Source organism: Odocoileus virginianus, chromosome 13 (genome assembly GCF_023699985.2).
Source record: "Odocoileus virginianus isolate 20LAN1187 ecotype Illinois chromosome 13, Ovbor_1.2, whole genome shotgun sequence".
Lineage (NCBI taxonomy): Eukaryota > Metazoa > Chordata > Mammalia > Artiodactyla > Cervidae > Odocoileus > Odocoileus virginianus.
In genome coordinates, this window is record NC_069686.1 from 15,702,074 (window position 1) to 15,724,515 (window position 22,442).

General features: G+C 37.8%; 1 protein-coding gene across 4 annotated transcripts in view; it reads left to right on the forward strand.

The window, feature by feature from the left end:
- CHN1 (chimerin 1) overlaps nt 1-22,442 on the forward strand; it is a 202,563-nt gene that overhangs the window by 122,160 nt on the left and 57,961 nt on the right. The window contains exon 1 of one of the 4 annotated variants that reach the window (XM_020889087.2): nt 765-788. The exons of the other annotated variants lie outside the window; for them this stretch is intronic. Within the exon in view, the coding sequence (XP_020744746.1) occupies nt 780-788 (9 nt within the window). The 5' untranslated portion in view covers nt 765-779. Of the gene's footprint in view, nt 1-764; nt 789-22,442 lie in introns of those variants that run through there. 4 annotated transcript variants of the gene reach the window in all.

The window sequence follows — 22,442 nt, forward strand, 5'->3', positions numbered from 1 at the left end:
GGTTTTCATATACTTAAATTTGTTAGGAACTACAAATCTTCTTTGGAAGTAACTAGAATTTAGAATCCTAAGTGAATGCTGTATTTAATATTGTTCTTTGCACTCTCGTTCCCATTTTCTCATTTTTATTTTTCATTCATGGCATTTTTTTTAGTAATGCTTGTATTTAAATATCTAGCACTGATATATGTTACGAAGATGTGTCTAGAATATTCTAAGTTAACATCTGTAAAATATTTTTTTAAATGTCTGTAAGTCTTTCAAATTGGGTCAGCCTAATGATAAACTTTGCTGATGTGTTCTGTATACATTTTTCTACATTAAGGGACTCAAGTTAAAGACACCAAGTTATTTAACATTAACATAGGACTAGTCATTTAACCTCATAGGGCCTTGGTTGTCCCTCCTACAGTGAAAATATTATTCACAGAGGCAAGAGACTGAGGTAGCTAGTGCCTGAAAGAAGTTTTCAGCTCTAAGAGCCATGGTGCCCTCTATATTTGGCAACATTACCTGTATCATTACCTGGATTTTTGTGCTGAAGGCCAGTGGCATAGAGTGAAATAGCTGGTCCTGGAAAGTGTTTCTCTTCAGCAAATCTTGATTGAGAATCATCTCTTAAAAACTACTCTTTGTTTTAAGCTGCATGCATCTTAAATCTAGTTGACTTAACATCTACTCACTCAAAACTAGATTTATTTTATTTACAGGTGTCATCCAACAGGGCAGGGATGATGACCTGTTCAACAGCTTGAAACATTGATTCCCTGTCACAGTGGATGACATTTGTAAGTAAAGACAATCATGTTTAAATGGTTTAAAATACCTACTGACACAAGTGCACTTTGATAAATATTTTACTGGGTCCTGAATAGCTAAATCCCCTCTTATCCATCACTCCTTTTTCTCAGAGGTGGAAAACGTTGGCTTTGCAGGAGCTAGTATGCTGTTGTGGAAAGGATACGAGCATTGGAATTAAGAGCTAGGTTCTACTACAGGCATTGATTTTATGTGTCACTGGGGCAGGCTTTTTCACCTCTCTTGAGACTGTGTTTCCCCCTTTAAATAAGAGGGCTCTGGACTAGTTGACATCCATGGTCTGGTTTATTTAGTCTGTGATCGTTTTGGAGGTACAGGCTTTGTATGAGAACACAGCCCAAGAAAGAGCACTAAAGTGAAGTCTAGAAAGGTGAAATCTGTTTTCAGTGTATCTACTAATTGTATGACCTTGAGACAAATCCCTAACCTGTCTGAACTTCATTTTTTCAATATATAAGACAAGGGTTTTTCTACAAAACAGTAGTTTACAGGATTTTAATAAATACTGCAAAAAGAGTTCTGTGCTCAAATAGATTTGATAAAAATTAAGTTTTTTAAAAAAATAAACTTAATCATTTCTTTTCTGTAGACTGCACAGCTTTGCTAATCCCTAATGTGCACTGTGACTCTCAAGAGTTCTCCCAAACTTATCTGAATCACCTCACCCCTATTCAGAACATTTTGGGAGAATAATGTTTCATGAAACCCACTTTGGGAAGTTTTGAGCCAGATGATCTCTTAAGGTCTTTCTTTGTTCTAAAATTGAAGGATGAGAATTCTACATGTATTTTTTTCAGTCCTTAAGGTATTTAAGTTGAGTGTCTGAGCTTTTGTAGAAGGTTGATAGGATGGGTTTTTTTTAAAGATTTATTATTATTATTATTTTGGCTATGATGGGCCTTCATTGCCGCACACAGGTTTTCTCTAGTTGCAGCGAGCAGGCGCTCCTCTGCGTTGTGGAGCTGGAACTTCTCATTGTGTTGGCTTCTCTGACTGCAGAGCATGGCTCTAGGCTCGTGGGCTTCAGGACTTGCAGTGCAGAGGTTCAGTACTTGTAGCACACAGGCTTGGTTGCTCTGTGGCATGTGAGATCTTCCTGGGCCAGGGACTGAACCGGTGTCCTTTGCATTGCAAGGCAGATTCTTAACCACTAGACCAACAGGGAAGCCCTGGCAGGATGGCTTTATGGCCATAATATATATATATTTTTAAGGTTGTTTTATGTATTTATTTTTAATTATTTATTATAATTGGAGGCTAATTACTTCACAGTATTGTGGTGGTGGTTTTTGCCATACATTGACATGGGTCAGCCACGGGCATACATGTGCATGTGTCCCCACCTTCCCAAGCCCCTCTCCCACCTCCCTCCCTATTCTAGCCCTCTGGGTTGTCGCAGTGCACTGGCTTTGAGTGCCCTGTTCCATGCATCGAGATTGGACTGGTCCTCTGTTTCACATATGGTGGTATACATGTTTCAGTGCTGTTCTCTCAAATCACCCCACCCCCGTGCTCTCCCACGGAGAACAGTCTCTTCTTCCAAGTAGTGAATATAGCGCACATGCTTCAACAGGTACTGGACCTGTGGTTTTGTGATGATTCTACACTTACTAGTAACGTAGCTTTACGTTCTCCAAAACCACGCTTTTGAAAATGTCTCCTGTAACTGTTAATAATACATGTTGTCAAATACAATACATAATTTGCATTTCAAAAAACCGTACTGTCAGTCAGAACTCTTGACTCTAGCCAGAACCACTTTCCTTTTGGATTTAGTCCTCTTAAGCTCAAAACCTGTCTCATGTATAAGGATAGCCTGTGATGGCAAGAGGGGGCAAAATCAGCTTGTTAGTTTTATAGAAGTTCACCAAGCTAAATGACCTATGTGTGTCTGTGTGGATGTACATGTTTCCTTTCCCTGGAATTTTGGCATGAGTGCAATTGTTGGTATGTTTATATATATATAAACATATATATAAAATATGGTATATATGGCATATATATGGTGTATATATACCATATATATGGTATATATATAATTTAAAGAACTTCCTATACATTTAACTTTTTTTTTCAAGAACTTCTTTGGGGTTCCCCAGACTGCATATGTATTACAGAGCTTTGTTGAAATGAAAGCCCTACCAAAAATGCTATAACTACAGGAATTCTGTGGTTAGCTTCATAAAGTAACAGAAGTCTTTATCCCCTGGGAAAGCAGGAGCATGGACTGTCTGGTTTGCTAATTGTCTTAGTCTTCCACAAAGCCACTCTTCTCAGTGTTTTTACTTTGTTTAAAAATACATATAGCACCTTTTTTCTTTCTGTATCATCTCAATGTAGAAATCATAAGAAACCCAAACTTAAATTTAATCATTATAAAAGTAACAATGCCAGAGAAGTGGGTAGCATGAAACAGTCTGAAGAAAACTGTTTGGTTCCTGGAGTTTGTGTTTTCTCAGTCTCCGGGGCCTTTTTTTCTTCTCCTTGTTCCTCCCCATGCTGTGCTCCTCTCGTTCTCCTTTACTCTGCTTTTTTCCTCGTCCATCCCTCTTGCCCCTTGTCAGGTCTCCCGTGTGGTTGGTTCAAGGTTAGGATCAGTTGTTCAGGGAGAACAGACCCTTAGAGAACTGCCACGTGGGCCCAGGGTCACTTATTTGTATTAAAAAATCAATTGAGTAATTTATGAGGAAACTACAACTTCCATACAGAACATCTCATAGTGGGTTTGTCCTCTTCTCAATGACCTTCTTAAGAAATCAAGTACAGTTTTTAAAACAAAGAGCCTGCGTGATCAGTGTGTGTGCTAAGTCACTCAGTTGTGTCCGACTCTTTGTGACCCTATGGACTGTAGCCCCCCAGTCTTCTCTGTCCATGGGATTCTCCAGGCAAAATACTGGAGTGGGTTGCCATTTCCTCCTGGGGAAAATGGAATTTCCTCCGTCTTCCCAACCCAGGGATCAAACCCAGGGATCTTACGTCTCTTGCCTGGGCAGGCAGATTCTTTACCACTAGTGCCACTTGGAAACTGACATGGTCAGTATATATATACAGGTCTGTGTGTTCTTAGCAAGCCCTTAACCTCCCTAGATCTCAGTCTGCTGCAGTCTTTAAAAAAAAAAAAAAAAAGTCTATGGATTCCATTGCACTGGTGGTTATGAGTATTAATGAGATTTTGTAAAGTGACCTTCCTTGTACATGACACGTTATTGCCCTCTAGGCTCAGAGTGATCTCCAACCAGATGCTGATTCGTGGGTCTCAGTACTGTTCCCCCACCTTCACTAGAAACAGCATGTGTAGGATACTATTCAGGATCTGTCTTTTCAGTGTTTCATTGGCCCTCTGAGTTCACAAGGTAACATCAAAAGGCTCCTACTTGCTTCATCACAAAGTGGAGTCTCTTAATAAAACTGTCATTTTAGTTGTAGTATTTTTCAGGTCATGTGTTTTTAGGGACATACGGGCAACAAAGGAATTGTTGGTATGTAGTGGTGATTGCAAAATAGTATAACCTGTTGAAGTTAAATTCTATCACTGTGGACTCTTCAGTTTCTAATCTGTAATAAGGACTAATCTGTAACAATGACAGAGGGTTCTTACCTGCAGGGAGAAGGATCTTCTCTACCCTGCTAGAGTCTTGAACCTGAGCCAGGAGCACTGAACCAGCCCTCTTCTGATCACCAGCAGTCTCCCTCGCCATTCCTCTCTGACCTGGGCTAGCTCCCGTGGCAGGTGTCAGTCACAGTCAAGTTGATGGGAAAGTAGGGTGACCCTGTTCTCAGAATCTTTAGAACGTCTCTGTGCAGCAGGAAGGCCATTCCTCATTCCACAGATACACCATCTGAGTTCTAGAAAAATTGTCTTTGTGACGTGAATTTGTGGAGGGTGGTGGATGGAGGCACATCTTTAGGGATATGCTCAAAGAAACCACCATGGCAGAGGGCATCTCCCCAGCTCACAGTACCAGTCATGTGTCAGGACAAGCTGGACCCCACCAGAAAATCTCACGCTTGAAATGACTGATGAAAACTCAAATGGGCCCCAGGAAATTGTTTGTGTGAATCTCATCTGTCCTTCTATGATATCACTCACAGAAAGGATTAGTAATTGAAAGCCATTAGGGAAAACCAGATGGAGAGAGGAAGATGGAAGATAAACATCAGTTCCTCAGCTCCAAAGAACCAGGCCAACGGAAGACCAAATTGTAATTTTCCAAGCCAGCTGCAGTTTTGGAAGATTTCTGTGTATGGGCCAATTAAATAAATAAAATAACTCTTAAATCACTAGTTGAAAAGGAAGGGTTTGAAAAGGAAGCTACAGAAATTCTTTCACAATTGCTGTTTTAGAGCTTTTAGATTTTTGGTGAGGAAATAATCATTGGTGGCAAGATTCCCGTCCATTAGCTTCATGGAACAGAAATCAACTCTGTTGGCCTTAGGATGGTCACAGCATTTGGGGTCCCAAGTAAGTAGAGGCTATCATGTGATAATCTGGCCTTCCCACATTGCTGTCTAACTAACTATGTGGGCCCATTCTAAGAGTCAGCTCCCCAGTTTTAGTAAATACTTACATCAGACCTTATGTTCAATGATTTGGGTCTGTAATTTTCATCTTCTGCTTTTTGCTCCATATTTTCCTCTTCTATTTGAAGTCATCCTCTCTCCCCCTAATATTTAGACCTCTTGGAGACTGATAAGTCATAGCTATGGCTTGAGCCTTTTTGTGAGTTATGAAAACTTAATGTTTTTTATATGGCCTCCTAAGTTAGTCCTTAACTCTTCTTTGGTTTCCTTAAAGTTACCTTTGTTGCTCAGTCGTTTCCAACTCTGCGACCCCATGGACTGACTATCATGCCAGGCTTCCCTGTCCTTCATAATCTCCTGAAGTTTGCTGAAACTCATGTCCATTGAATCAGTGATGCCATCCAACCATCTCACCCTCTGTCACTCTGTCATCCCCTTCTCCAGTCTTTCCCAGCATTAGGGTCATTTCCAGTGAGTCGGCTCTTTGCATCAGGTGGCTAAAGTATTGGATCTTCAGCTTCTGCATCAGTCTTTCCAATGAATATTCGGGGTTGATTTCCTTTAGGATTGACTGGTTTGATCTCCGTGCAGTCCACGGGACTCAAGAATCTTCTCCAGTACCACAGTTCAAAAGCATCAATTCTTAGGTACTCAGCCTTCGGTCCAGCTCCCACATCCATACATGACTACTGGAAAATTATAGCTTTGACTAGACAGAACTTTGTTGGCAAAGTGATGTCTCTGCTTTTTAATATACTGTCTAGGCTTGTCATAGCTGTTCTTCCAAGGAGCAAGCGTCTTTTAATTTCATGGCTGCAGTTACCATTTGCAGTGATTTCAGAGCCCTCTGTTTCCATTGTTTCCCCATCTATTTGCATGAAATAGGACTGGATGTCACGATCTTAGTTTTCTGAATGTTGAGTTTTAAGCCAGCTTTTTGACTCTCCTCTTTCACTTTCATCAAGAGGCTCTTTAGTTCCTCTTCGCTTTCTGCCATTAGATTGGTGCCATCTGTGTATCTGAGATTCTGATATTTTTCCCGGCAATCTTGATTCCAGCTTGAGATTTATCTAGCTATAACTTCAACAAGTTATCATAACTGGTCAGAAATGCTCAAACCTGAGTTTTACATTTTAGTTATTAAGATTCTTTCAATAGGAAAATTACAGATGTCTCTAATAGCTACTACTTGTACCCTTGTTTGTATGTCTCTTAAAATTTTTGTGCTGCTACATTATTTTCACTGTGGTTTGCTCAGTAACTTGAATGAATCAACCCTGTTATCTTCTATTTCCTTAGCTTCTAGAACCATCCAGTGAAAATCCACTAATGCTATAGATTTGCTGGTGACCTATTTTATGTTATTTAATTTTATATCTCATACAACTTAAACATTTTCCTTGATGATTTCTAAGTTTCTGTACTTATTTACCAGCAATGTTTGATGAAAGGTCACCTTTGCTATAGAATTTCTCTGCAAAAGCAGAAGCTTTTATACAAGCTGCAGATTGTTTAGCACCTTCTTAAGAGATTTACAACTCCCTTCTTTTTGCCCACTCAACAGGAAAGGATCCCTAAGTGTGGATATATTGATAGTTTGCATCGTAACTTTAGAATGACTTTGGGCTGTTGTGCAAGTTTTCATAGTAAGGAAACAACTGATGCCCTAGCTCTTGAGAAAGTTCTCTTTTTCTGTATAATGGGGAAAACTCTACAAATGAACCCATACCTCTTTATATGCTCATTTCCCAAGAATTCTTTAAAAGTGAATTTTATTGAGTATCTTTTACATATTGTAAAGTGTATTCAGTTACATGTACAGTTTGATGACCTTTGACAAATGTATGCACTTGTGTAAGCACTACCCGCAATCAAATATAGGACATTTCATTGCTCCATAATGTTCCCAAGTGTCCCTTTGTAGAAAATCCCACCTCTCACCTCCTGCCTGAGGCCACTAATGATTAGTTTTCCATCAGGACAAGAAATTTGTTTAATGGTTGATATGACAGGTCATGTCCTATTTAATGTTTTAGTTTTCTACATTTATAGCACTTCTGACCTCTTTTTTTTTTTACTTTTTACTTATTTTAAACTTGTCATTTTATTATTTTTAAATACCTATTTTCCTTATCTCTTAGATATAAAATTTTTCAGGTTATGTATTTTTAGGGGAATATGCACAATGAAAGAATTGTTGATATGTAATAGTGACTGCAAGATACTGTAACTTGTTGAAGTTGAATCCTATCACTATGGACTCTTACTTTTTAATCCATAACAAGGAGTTAAATAATTTTGGCTGCATAGTGAGAGAGGGTTCTTAGATGCAGGGAGGGAGAATCTGCTGGCATCTTGGACCTGAGCCAGAAGCACTGAGCCAGCCCTCGTTTAATCACTGGCTGTCCCCCTTGCCATTCCTCTCTGACCTGGGCTGGGGCCCGTGACAGGTGTTGGTCATGGTTAAGTTGATGGGAAAAGGTGTCCCCTGCTCTCTAACTGTGAACTATACTACATGGTATAAGGTGTAATAATGAGAAAAACTACCATTTCTGCTTCCTCCTCCCAGTCTACTCCAAGGAAAAAAAGGCATTCTTTGTGGCAGTGATATGATTCCAGAATTCCCTATGGAACACTACTAAAGCATTTTTTTCCAGCTTTGTAAAGACTGCTAAAGCACTAAGATTTTTCTCTGTACAATCCTTGAAAGCATGCAGTTGTAACCTACTCAAGAGTCCTGTAGACCAGAGTTCTCTGCCCAGTCCCAGGTGAAGAATGACATTCTCTTGTGAAACAGGCTTCCATGGGGAAGGTAATTCACATAAAATACCTGGAGAAAGGTGAAAAACAGTAAGAATATAAAAATCCTATATCCTGCTCTTGACAGGTTAACATAACCAATAATATTCTGCTGTTTGCCCTTCAAACAGCAGTTATTTATGTTTATATGTGAGTGTGTTTATATATATGAATATGTGTGTGTGAGAGAGAGAGAGAGAGATAAAGAGAGGGCCAAACATGTGTATCATTTACAGTTACCAGTTCTAAATTAACAAAACTTTTAAGAGGAAAGGATTTCCATTAAGTTCCATCTGCAGGATACACAAGAAGGACTTTTCTGGAACTGTTACTTAAACCAGAAAAATATTGCAGTCTTGTGGACTGAACATTCAAATTACCACTTATTTCAATGTGAATAGTAAATTTCCTTTGTTTCCTTTTAGATAAAGCACCATCGTGGCGCGCCCCCCCCCCCCCCCCCCCCGTCAATGCCTTTGTCTAATTAATGATTATGACTGATGATTGCCTAATTAATTTGCCTAATTAATAATTATGACTGATGCTTTAGTTTGGAAGCAGTGTTCATAGTTACTGCAGAGGGGCTTTTTTTTTTTCCAAATTTAGATTTTTATTTACTTTTCATTTTTTTTGCTACCTAATTTTTATTCTTTTTGTAGTTTTTAAATTGATTTTTATTGAAGTATAGTTGCTTTACACTGTCTTGTTAGTTTTGCTGTATGGCACAGTGAATCAGTTACACGTACACATGTCTCCACTCTTTTTAGGGTTTCCTTCCCATTTAGGTCACCACAGAGCTGTACAGTAGGCTCTCCTTAGTTATCAATTTTATTTATTAGTGTGTATATACATCAATCCTCATCTCCCAGTTCATCCCACCCCCCCCCCCCCCCCCCGACACTTGGTAACCATAAGCTTGTTTTCTACATCTGTGACTCTGTTTTGCTTTGCAAATAAGTTCATCTGTACTATTTTTCTAAATTCCACATATAAACAATATTATATGATTCTTGTTTTCTCTTTATGACTTCCTATTTTTTAAATTCATAGTGATATTGGGCTGTAAACAAGGGGTTTTCACTTTGGGTTTCATACAAGAATATTCTAAACTTTTAAGCTAAATTAATTTTTTTCACTCTAGGACAAAATATGTAAATAGTAATGGATTCTTAACATTTGACTTAGTGTTAACTCATAAAAGAAATTCCTCTAGCCCTATAAGCTAATGTTTGGTCATAACTTTGAAGCAGTCCACAGCATCTAGTTCAAATGCCCTGTTAATGCTATTCCCTTTCTCTCTCAATTCCTTATTTTTTGAGATTTGTTTTCCATAAAGATCCACCTTTACTCGTCAGATAGACGCACTTCAGAAGGAGCTTTGATTATCACATATTACCTTCTGTTTATCCAGCCCCTCCTATACACACTCCCAAAACTTTTTTTTTTTTTTTTTAATTGAGCATCTCCTTGGAACAGGAGATCAGGATCTTCATCTTATGACTTTGATGATGTCACTTTAAGCATGTCATCAACTTCTCTGAGCCTCAGTTGTAAAATGAAGGACTCGACTTCAGAGATGACATTCAAATCCCTCTAGGTATCACTCATAAATTTTTTTTTTGTTAACCCTCAAGAGATTTAAGATTCTGTACTTCTAAGAACTTATGATTTAAGAGGTAGAACAGACTAAAAACATGCAGGTTTTTTAAAATTTATTTTGATGTATAGTTGATGTATAATGTTGTGTTAGTTTCAGGTATATAGCACACTAGTTTAGTCATACCTGGAGTGGGTCGCCATTCCCTTCTCCAGGGGGTCTTCCCAATTCAAGGATCAAACCAGGTTTCCTGCATTGCAGGCAGATTCTTTACCATCTGAGCTATCAGGGAAGCCCCACACATAACATCTATTCTTCTTAGATTATTTTCCCATATAACTTATTACATAGTATTCAGTAGAGTTCCCTGTGCTATATAGTAGGTCCTTATTGGTTATTTTATATATAGTAGTGTGTATATGTTAATTCCAGTCTCCTAATTTATCCCTTTCTTGCTTCTTTGGTAACCATAAGTTTGTTTTCTAAGTCTGTGCATCTGTTTCTGTTTTGTAAATCAGTTCATTTGTATCATTTTTTAGATTCCACATGTAAGTGATATCATATGATATTTGTCTTCTATGTTTGGCTTCACTTAAAATGATAATCTCTAGGTCCATCCTTCAAATGGTGTTATTTCATTCTTTTTATGGATAAGTAATATTCCATTGTATATATGTACCACATTTTCTTTATCCATTCACCTGTTGATGGACATTTAGGTTGCTTCTATGATTTGGCTGTTGTATACAGTGCTGTAAGAACATTGGGGTACATGTGTCTTTTCAAAGTATGTTTTTTTCTGGATATGCCCAGGAGTGGGATTGTTGGATCATATAGTTCTATTTTTAGTTTGAGGAGCCTCTATACTGTTCCCCATAGTGGCTGTACCAGTTTACATTCCCACTAACAATGTAAAAAGGCTCCCTTTTCTTCACACCCTCTCCAGCATTTGTTTGTAGATTTTTTTTTTTTTTGATGATGATCAGTCTGCCCTATGTGAGGTGATACTTTATTGTAGTTTTGACTTGTCTTTCTCTAATAATTTGTAATGTGGAACATGTTTTCAGGTGCTTTTTTGCCATCTGTATGTCTCCTTTGGAGAAATACCTATTTAAATCTTCTGCCCATTTTTTTTAATTGGGTTGTATTTTTTTTTTTTATATTGAACTGCATGAGCTGTTTTACATTTTGAGATTAATCCCTTATTGTTGCATTGTTTACAAATGTTTTCGCCAATTCTGTGAGTTATCTTTTCATTTTGTTTATGGTTTCCTTTGCTGTGTCAAAGCTTTTAAGTTTAAACATGCTGATTTAGGTATAGGCTTCACTCTGCTGTAAGTCTTTGAGCTGGTCAGATAATTTTTTTTTTTTTTTTTTTGCCTCAGGAAATTGAAGGTCTCTTCTTGCTCTTCAGTATAGGTCTCTTAAAGTTATAAAACTAGGAACAGTAGTAACTATCATTTATTGAGCCTCTTTATGTGAGAAAGTCAGCTAAATACTTTACCAGATTATCTCATTTAATCTTTATAGCAATCCTTTTGAGGGTAGGTATTATAATAACATAAGTCTCTTTGGAGATGATAGGTTTATGGTGAGTTATCAAGGGATTGGATAGGTGTGTTTTAATAGGGCATCCTTTATTTTAAAATTTGAAATCAAGAGGATACCAGACCCTTCCACCAGATGCCCCTTGATGTCATTGTGGAGACTAAACATTGGACTCTGTTAGTATTTAATCTAAGTAGATCACTGTATTTTGAATAATTGGGTTACTCAAAATAGAGAAGTTAAAACATCCTGGAACCTGTCCAAAGGAAGCTGTAGTTCAGATGGGCCCTTCGCCCACTGAGGCGTGTCACTGTTGAACTGCAACTCCTTATGTTCAGTTTTTGAAGTAAACTCTTACGAAATATTAAAAGAAGAAGATTCTGCCTTACAGAATAAGAGAGTTTATGTTCAAATTTTAAATGTAAAAAAAAACTATCCTTCTTTATAATATAGCTTAGTTCTCTAAAAGTTGATTGTGTCAAATGCTACCCTCCCTTCTTTAAGTACCACAGAAGTGTACAAATCCAAATAGTCTTGTTCCTTTCATAGGAACAACAGCAACACAAATAAATAAGAAAGGATTTATACTTATGTGATGTAAATTATACATAAATGTGCAAAGCTGTCACTTCAGCATGTGTATTTTAAATCGCAGTGTACTTAATAGAATGAGATCTGGATAAATTTCTTTTAAGTTTGTATAACTGAACCATATTAAATGATTAACATAATATATCTATGTAGTAATGAAATGTAAGATTTATAATAAAGCATGCCACATTTATTGTATTTATGATTAGTCAGCACATTTTTACATTTTCAGTAGTTAACTTGAATTCAGGTTGACATCTAAAGGTTTTCATCCTTTCAGTCTTCAGAGTGCTTATTAGCATTTCATTGTCAAAGTTGGTGCTTACTTAGCTCTTTGAAACTGACAGACCTCTGAGTTGACAATCACCTCCTAAATAAAAAAGATTTTGAAGGCAGTTGAAGTGTCTTTCAAATCAGTATTCCAGAGATTATATGTAAAACTTACTGTGGAGAGTTTATTATAATTTAGAGGCAAAAAGAAAAATAAACAAAAACTCTCTCAACTTTTAAACTCAATTTGAGTTTATCATTCTTCTTGGTATCTCTTAGAAGCAGGGAAACCAATAATAGTGAATAAAGATTTAATCAAAGATATTAATATTAATACTTTTGAGAAATGAAGCAGTGAAGAAACTTTTTAAAAATAAATTTAATGTAAAATAAACTTCTGGGAAAGTTCTAAAATATGTAGTCATGAATAGTTTTTTTTTTATTATTAAAAGTGCTAAGTCAGATCAGTGCTCTCACCAATGAAACTTAATATACAGTAGAGATACCTACAGAAATTTTGATTCAATAGAATCAACATGGGACCCAGATGTCTATGAATATAATTGTCTTTCTATATATTGTGTGTGATGTGTATGAGATCCTGTGTGTAGTAAAGATTATGGGTTAGGTCAGTGATGCTCAACCTTTTTGGACTTAGGATCCCTTTACACATAATATTAAGAAGAACTGGATTCTTATAAATGCTTCTACATTCAGTATAAGGTGGTATGTTATTTTGGTTAAAGTATATGAAAAAAATCTGACCTCATACAAATAAACATTTGGTAGAGGAGTGTCTTAAAAGCCTTTTCAGATAACTTGGATGTTTCTCTTTGGTACACCAAGACATGTAGTTTCTTAAAGATTACTTGCAATATGGAATCTGAAATGTTGTAAATAAGCATTTCTTATTTTGTTACACTAAAATCCATTGGTCTGTCTTAAACTCTGAATGGCTCTTTCACATGCATTGGTCATTTGGAAAATAATGGTTCACTGAATTATTTAGAACTTTCAAACATTGAAACATTTCTGTATGTAATACAAAAAATCCTAGTATCATCATTCATTTCATCAGAAAACTCATTAAGTAGTGGGAAGCCATCACATTCAGTATGGCAGACACAAAGTTTACAGAGTTCTTATTTTCATTGACATGTTTGGATTTTATCACTGCCTGTCATGTTATTTTTCTTGAGGTGGCAGGCTCATTTGTTCCTTTTCGAGAAAATTCCAAGTCTCAGTAATCAGCATTTATGTTAGTAGTTCTTCCCAGTTAAAAAATAGTATTCTGTGGAGAAAGCCGCCAGCTCAGCTTGCAACTCAAAAAATACTTCTGCTAGAGAAAACCATCCCCACAAAGGTCCCAATTGCCTTTTACATCTTTTGGTGTGATGCTGACTTTTCAAATGTAGGGGTATAAAACTCTAAACATAATCCAGAGTAGAAACAACAGAGGAGACAGTTAGGAAAAACTGTCTAAATATGTGACCCACAGTAACTAACTTAATGTGCTGGTGTTCAAGAAAACAGTACAACTGGTGTGAAATAGTGCAGTAAATTCTATACTTAATATCTCAAAACCAATTTCTTTTGAAAAGGAAGACAACAGAGAAAACGCTGTTCAAATGATGACTTGGTTTAATATTTCTAACACGAGAAAATGCAAGTAAAGCATTCACTTAAAAAAAAAGTACAGCTGATCCTGCAGGAAGAGATATTTTAGGCAAGTTATTTTTTTAACATCATACTTTTTTTTTGACATCATACTTCTTAATGTCTTCCTTATTAATTCATGCATTTGAAAATAGTTTCATCTTGGAATTTTCAAGCAAGTTATGAGTTTGAGTTCATAGGAAGAAAAATAAACTTTAGGCTCATTAAAGGTAGATATTACCAAATTCCCTTTTCCTTCTAACATTTTCTTGAAACTCATCAGTATAGAGGAATTTTCAGTTCGGTTCGGTCACTCAGTCATGTCTGACTCTTTGCGACCTCATGGACTTCAGCACGCCAGGCTTCCCTGTCCATCACCAACTCCCGGAGCTTACTCAAACTCATGTCCATAGAGTCAGTGATGCCATCCAACCATCTCATCCTCTGTCATCCCCTTCTCCTCCTGCCTTCAATCTTTCCCATCATCAAGGTCTTTTCCAATGAGTCAGTTCTTCACATCAGGTGGCCAAAGTATTAGGGTTTGAGCTTCAACATCAGTCCTTCCAATCAATGAATATTCAGGACTGATTTCCTTTAGGATGGACTGGTTGGATCTCCTTGCAGTCCAAGGGACTCTCGAGAGTCTCCTCCAACACCACAGTTCAAAAGCATCAATTCTTTGGCACTCAGCTTTCTTTATAGTCCAACTCTCACATCTATACATGACTACTGGAAAAAACCACAGCTTTGACTAAACGAACTTTTGTTGGTAATGTCTCTGCTTTTTAATATGCTGTCTAGGTTTGTCATAGCTTTTCTTCCAAGGAGCAAGCGTCTTTTAATTTCATGGCTGCAATCACCATCTGCAGTGACTTTGGAGCCCAAAAAAATGGTTTCTCACTGTTTCCATTGTTTCCCCATCTATTTGCCATGAAGTGATGGGACCAAATGCCATGATCTTAGTTTTCTGAGTGTTGAGTTTTAAGCCAACTTTTTCACTCTCCTCTTTTACTCTCATCATGATACTCTTTAGGTTCTCTTCGCTTTCTGCCATAAGGGTGGTGTCATCTGCATATCTGAGGTTATTGATATTTCTCCCGGCAATCTTGATTCCAACTTGTGCTTTATCCAGTCCAGCATTTCTCATGATGTACTCTGCATATAAGTTGAATAAGCAGGGTGACAATACACAGCCTTGACATACTCCTTTCCCGATTTGGAACCAGTCTGTTGTTCCATGTCCAGCTCTAACTGTTGCTTCTTGATCTGCATACAGATTTCTCAGGAGGCAGGTCAGGTGGTCTGGTATTCCAGTCTCTTGAAGAGTTTTCCACAGTTTGTTGTGATCCACACAGTCAAAGGCTTTGGCCTAGTCAATAAAGCAGAAGTAGATGTTTTTCTGGAACTCTTTTGCTTTTTCAGTGATCCATCGTATGCTGGCAATTTGATCTCTGGTTCCTCTGTCTTTTCTAAAACCAGCTTGAACATCTGGAAGTTCACGGTTCATGTACTGTTGAGGTCTGGCTTGAAGAATTTTGAGCATTACTTTGCTAGCGTGTGAGATGAGTGCAACTGTGTGGTAATTTGAACATTTTTGGCATTGTCTTTTTTTGGGATTGGAATGAAAAGTGACCTTTTCCAGTCCCGTGGCCACTACTGAGTTTTCCAAATTTGCTGGCATATTGAGTACAGAAATGAGGGGTTTTATTCATCCATATATTTTCATGGCACTTTGCACTATTCCTCCAATAATAGTTGTTTTGGTCCTGCATATTAATTTAAACCATGATTCAACCATCTTTGGAATTAAAAAATGGCAGTTCATGAATCTCAGACATCCTTCGTATTTCAGGTAGCACCTGTTAACACAACAAACGTTTTCAGTCCAGTCTTATCCTGTAGTCAGCCGTGTTGCTAAGATACCAGTGTTGTCACACATTTTCTCTTTAACATGTTTTCAGTTCATATTTGCATACATTTTGGCTGTCAAATGAGCAAAAAATATTTAAGATGCTCTGCTGGGTTTGCACCTCTGGCCAGCAGTTACTTTTTTTTTTTTAAATCAAGACAGAAGACGTTGTTAAAAATGGCCATTTTCTTTGTGTTAAATCTATTCTGGCCATATCATAAGACCAGGAAGCTGGCACCGTTCAGATAGGCATTTGTCTATGAGTCTGAAGAATTCAGCAAGGCTTGCAAATGTACTTTGACTGTGTGCTCATTCCTTCAATATTTAGTATCTACTTTGTTCCACACATTGTGTCAGATGATAAGACTGATGCTAATGATATCAACAGTGTCATCGACACTACCACTGCCTGATCTTTGAGAGCTCTCTGCTTGCTGGGTACTGAAGATACAGGCTTTGCATACATTCCACTCATTGTCTCATCTCATGAGGTAGCTTATATCATCATTCCAGTTTTACAGAGGAAGAAACTGAGACTTCTTCTAAGATCCAGTAACTAGTAAGTGAAGTTGAGATTCTTTTTACAGAGAAGCCAAGCTCCTGACTACTTAACTATAATAACACTGAACTTTAGTTTAAAATCTCTTAAAATTGTTTTAAAGGGTGATGAGACAGATTGTCTAGGAGAGTTTAGAAACAGCAGCTCTCTATTTTTTAATTTATTTTTTCATTGAAGTATAGTTGATTTACAATGTTGTATTAGTTTCAGGTATACAGCACAGGGATTCAGTTATATAAATATATTCTTTTTCAGCTTCTTTTCTCATATATTATTATAAAATATTGAGTATAGTTCTCTGTTCTGCACAGTTGGTCCTTATTGGCTGTTTTCTATACAGTAGTGTGTATGTGCTCATCCCAACTTCCTAATTCATGCCTTTTGCCTACATGCATGCTCAGTTGCCTCAGTTGTGTCTGACTCTTTTCTACCCCATGGACTGTAGCCTCCCAGGCTCCTCTATCCATGGAGTTCTCCAGGCAGAGGTACTGGAGTGAGTTGCCATGCCCTCCTCCAGGGTGTCTTCCCAACCCAGGGATCAAACCCACATCTTCTGTGGCTCCTGCATTGCAGGCAGATTCTTTACCACTGAGCCACTGGGCACGCCCAATTTTTGCCTCCCCATCACACCCTTATGGCAGAAAGTGAAGAAGAACTAAAGAGCCTCTTGATGAAAGTGAAAGAGGACAGTGAAAAAAGTTGACTTAAAGCTCAACATTCAGAAAACTAAGATCATGGCATCCGGTCCCATCACTTCATGGCAAATAGATGGGGAAACAGTGGCTGACTTTATTTTTCGGGGCTCCAAAATCACTGCAAATGGTGACTGCAGCCATGAAATTAAAAGACGCTTACTCCTTGGAAGGACAGCATATTAAAAAGCAGAGACATTACTTTGTCCACAAAGGTCCGTCTAGTTAAGGCTTTTCCAGTCTAGTTATGATTTTTCCAGTAGTCATGTATGGATGTGAGAGTTGGTTGCTATAAAGCAAGCTGCGTGCCTAAGAATTGATGCTTTTGAACTGTGGTGTTGGAGAAGACTCTTGAGAGTCCCTTGGACTGCAAGGAGATCCAACCAGTCCATCCTAAAGGAGATCAGTCCTGGGTATTTATTGGAAGGACTGATGTTGAAGCTCAAACTCCAATACTTTGGCCACCTGATGCGAAGAGCTAACTCATTGGAAAAGACCCTGATGCTGGGAAAGATTGAAGGCAGGAGGAGAAGGGGACGACAGAGGATGATATGGTTGGATGGCATCACCGACTCAATGGACATGGGTTTGGGTGCACTCTTGGAGTTGGTGATGGACAGGGAGGCCTGGCGTGCTGCGGTTCATGGGGTCGCAAAGAGTCGAACACGACTGAGCGACTGAACTGAACTGAACATCCGTTTTCAGAAAGATCCTCTGCAGAAGAAAATGGCAACCCATTCCAGTATTCTTGCCTGGAAGATTCCAGGGACAGAGGAGTCTGGCAGGCTACAGTTCATGGGATCGCAAAGAGTCAGACATGACTAAGCGACTAACACATACACACATCACTTTCCCCTTCAGTAACCACAAATTTAAGTTTGGTTTCTATTTTCTATGTCTGAGTCAGTTTCTCTTTCATAGATAAGTTCATTTGTGTCATGTTTTAGATTCCACATATGTGATATATGATCTTTGTGTTTCTGAGTTACTTCACCTAATATGGTGATTCCCTAGTTCCATCCATTTTGCAGCAAATGGTATTTCTTCGTTTTAAGGCTGAGTAATATTCCATTGTGTGTGTGTATTTATGTATACACACTTCATTTTTTTATCCATTCATCTGTCGATAGACATTTAGGTTTGCTTCAGTATCTTGGCTATTGTAAATAAAACAGCAGCTCTCTGTGCACAGTTTCTGACTAAAAAACAACTATATGATGTGTTCAACAAAACTCCCTATTGTTTGGGCATTAGAAGGCTTAGGAAGGCGCATTCATAGTGGAAGGAGAGCGAGAGAGCTGGAATGGAGAGTCAGATTGAACCTGCATCTCCTGCATTAATGGCAGATTGTTTACCAGTGAGCCATGGGGGAATCTGGTAATATATGCACTGACCATTTCTGTACTTTCTTTTAATGAATTTACGGACTATATGCAGTGTTTACACTTTTCCAGGCTGCATGTCCAGAACCCAAATTCTTCTAAAGAAAAATGCATATAATTACTCATAGCAGTGGCCATTCTGGAATCTCTGTTATAAATATAAGCCTTCGTTGATTGTTTACCCATAAGATTAGAATGGCTTTCCACCTTCTAAATTATGTATGTCTGGTGAATTTTAATGGAAAGTTTAATTACTTATTTCTAAAGACAGCTTAATTGGTTGCTCAAGAGACCCCTCTCTCAATTCATTTGCTTGGAAGGTAGTTTTGTTGACTTGTTTTTGTTTAAAAAACAAAACATGAAAACCAAGTGCAAAAATAAAACCGGGCATGCTCTTCAGTAACTTCCCTTGCAGTCCTGGGAGACATTTGATGAAGGAGCTGCATGTATGTCAGGAGAAGGAAATATCACTTTACCCACTACCCTCAAAATAATGAAAAAGGCTTCTTAAATGCCAGAAATTAATCACCAAGGCTGACCTTACTTCTCTGGGGGTTGTAAACCATTTGTCAGGCTTAGCACTGAATTGGGGAAGGTAATTTTCAGCTGTGAATATTTCTGCTTGCTGATGGTTCTGGGTCTTTGTAGACCAGAGCCTTGCTAAAGTAAGAGTCAGTCTCCTTACATGTTGAGTGATCTTATCTCTGGGTCTCAGGAAAACAGGTGAAATGGAGAGGATAGGTCTGAATTGGGAGGCCTGGATCCCCCACCATTGCCCCTTTGCTTATCAATTTCTGCCCTTGATCAGGTACCTTCACATCTTTGCACTGTTCCTTCTGCAAAATAGGAACATGAGGATACAGTGAAATAATGTATGTGAATAAATAATGTATGTGAATACAGTGAAATAATGTGTGTGAAAAAAGCACTTTTAGAATCTAAAACTCTGTCTAAACAAGGCAGTGTAAGAGTTGGGCCTGAATTTTTTTAAACCGAACAGGTAGAAGAATACAGTAATTGACGTTATTGTAGAATGACGCTAGAACAGGATTATGAAGCCATTTACCTCACTGATTACTTCTTGCTGTGCACCATGGTGACAGAATCAGGCCTGCTGCTGGAATGGATTTTGTAAGGCACCCTCAGTCACCCACACCTGCTTTCCAGAAACTAGGTGGTGATTTCCTGTTTCTAGGCAGGGACATGCTAAACTTAAAGATCACTGTGACACATCTTCCCAGAGCATGAATTTTACTCAGGAGTCATTAATCAAAAACGTTTCTATACGGGTACATTTGGGGAACTTGGAGAGCCACCCCTGGATCCTTGCACACCCCTGTTCACTGTTGGTTGCTGTTGGCGACTTTTTGGTGGAAAAGGTAATGAAGCACTAGCTGAAGCTGCCTAGAGCGCCTTAAGTAGCATTTGATTTTATCAGCCTTAGATCTTCAGTTGCTCCTTAAATTATCTCCCATTAACCTATCCTTTGTGCAGGAGGAAAACGGCAAGGTAGGTCCCTCTTAGTACATTAGAATGTTGCTGAAAGATAGATGTTAAATCATCCTTTAATCTTTCCTTCTTCCTTTTCACAGGAAGTTGATTGTAGTCTGACTTCCTATGTCTAATTTTGCAATGTGCTGATCATTTTTGGGCCTGGTCTAGATGCCTCAAATCACTCATGAAATATCAAGGTTCATATGGAAGAATCTAATATAATTAGATTATATTATATATATATATATCATACATTTACATACATATATATATATATATATATATATATGAGAAAGAATCTATCTCTTATGTGAAAAGAACATCCAAGTTAGGGATTGTTCTCTTTTAGTTTCATTAGGATCCTTTGAACTAACAGAAATTTCATGAGATGAAATATTATGGACACAAAATATAAAATGTTTATTTTAGAAAAATGCCCAGATGCAGGTTATTTTTACTTTTCAATGTCATTATCTTAATGTAAAACATGCCATGTGGTAGTGTCATTGAAAAGAAAAGACAAATTAATATCTGGCAGTGAGGTGAATGATTAACACATCTATGAATTATTCTCATACTTATCAGGGAAATTATTTATGAAAGTTAAATCTGTTACCTTCAGGCTACTATTGCCATTTTCAAATATTAAAAATCGACTTTCAGAAGTATGTTCAATTTTAACTTCATGAATACAGTTTATACCATGAGCCCACGTTTGTCTTTATTGAGGCTTAAAGTGAATATTAAAATAAATTACAATTGGAATATTCTAATCAAACTATACATATTGGGCTTCCCTGGTGACTGAAATGGTAAAAGAATCTGCCTGCAACACAGGAGACCTGGGTTCTATCCCTGGGTGAAGCAGATCCCCAGAGAAGGGAATGGCTTCACCATTAAAATAAATTACAGTTGGAATATTCTAATCAAACTGTGCATATAGGAAATATGCTTTTATAACTCAAGTTTTAAAAAATCAGTAGCACATTTTTTTAAATAACCAAATCACATAGACTTCATCTTATCCTAATCAGTTGAAATCAGAAATCAGTAGAGGAATGAGAAAACTGATAATATAATGCCTAGTTTTTATTCTAATTCGTTGGCTTGCTTCTGTTAAATTGGTGATTGTGAAATGTTCACTGAGCTGCAATAACATGAAATAACCTCTTATGGCAGTTTAAAATCTGAAAATACTCCTGATGTCTATCTGAGTCTCCTTTTTAGCTTTTTAGTTGTACTTTCCTTATGTATATTACAACCAAAAGCTCTCTGAAAAAAGTGGAAACAGCTATAACCCCAGAGTTTTGCACTGGATTTAAAGTCTCTAATTGTTGTCAGTTCAGTTCAGTTCAGTCACTCAGTTTTGTCCGACTCTTTGCGACTCCATTAACCGCAGCACACCAGGCCTCCCTGTCCATCACCAACTCCCAAAGTTCACCCAAACCCATGTCCATTGAGTCGGTGATGCCATCCAACCATCTCATCCTCTGTCGTCCCCTTCTCTTCCTGCCCTCAATCTTTCCCAGCATCAGGGTCTTTTCCAATGAGTCAGCTCTTCGCATCAGGTGGCCAAAGTACTGGAGTTTGAGCTTCAACATCAGTCCTTCCAGTGAACACCCAGGACTGATCTCCTTTAGGATGGGCTGGTTGGATCTCCTTGCAGTCCAAGAAACTCTCAAGAGTCTTTCCAACAGCACAGTTCAAAAGAGTCAATTCTTCAGTGCTCAGCTTTCTTTATAGTCCAACTCTCACATCTGTACATGACTACTGGAAAAATCATAGCCTTGACTAGACGGACCTTTGTGGACAAAGTAATGTCTCTGCTTTTTAATATGTTGTCTAGGTTGGTCATAACTTTCCTTCCAAGGAGTAAGCGTCTTTTAATTTCATGGCTGCAGTCACCATTTGCAGTGATTTTGGAGCCCTGAAAAATAAAGTCAGCCACTGTTTCCCCATCTATTTGCCATGAAGTGATGGGACCGGATGCCATGATCTTAGTTTTCTGAATGTTGAGCTTTAAGTCAACTTTTTCACTGTCCTCTTTCACTTTCATCAAGAGGCTTTTTAGTTCTTCTTCACTTTCTGCCATATTGATAGGCATCGATCACCATACAACTATCATTGCCCATGGCTGAATACTGGAGACTGTTAGACTAGAATATTTTACTCTTATTATGTAATTTTATATATAATTACATGTGTATAAAAAAAATAATTACATGTGTATATTAACTTGTTACATGATTCTACACCAGGAAATACCTGCCATTTATTTTATCTTCCCAAAGCACCTGTTGTATAAAATTGTTTCCAATACACCAGGGCTGCAATCTAGTATCCATTAAGAACTTGTAAATGAAAAAAATAAGACTGTCCTATGAAAGAAATTTAAGATCACCACCTAACATATGTGAGCATAACTATGCAGAATCATCCTAAAGACACACCTGGAAAAAGGAGACTCAAAGAGCTAGAAGCTGCTTATGCCAATCTTAAGTATTGACCTAAAATGAAAGTACCTCTCAATAAATGGGCACTGAGCATTCTAGTTCCTTGGCAGGGCCATCCTAATTATAGAAGATTCAAAGGATGTCTTAGCTCT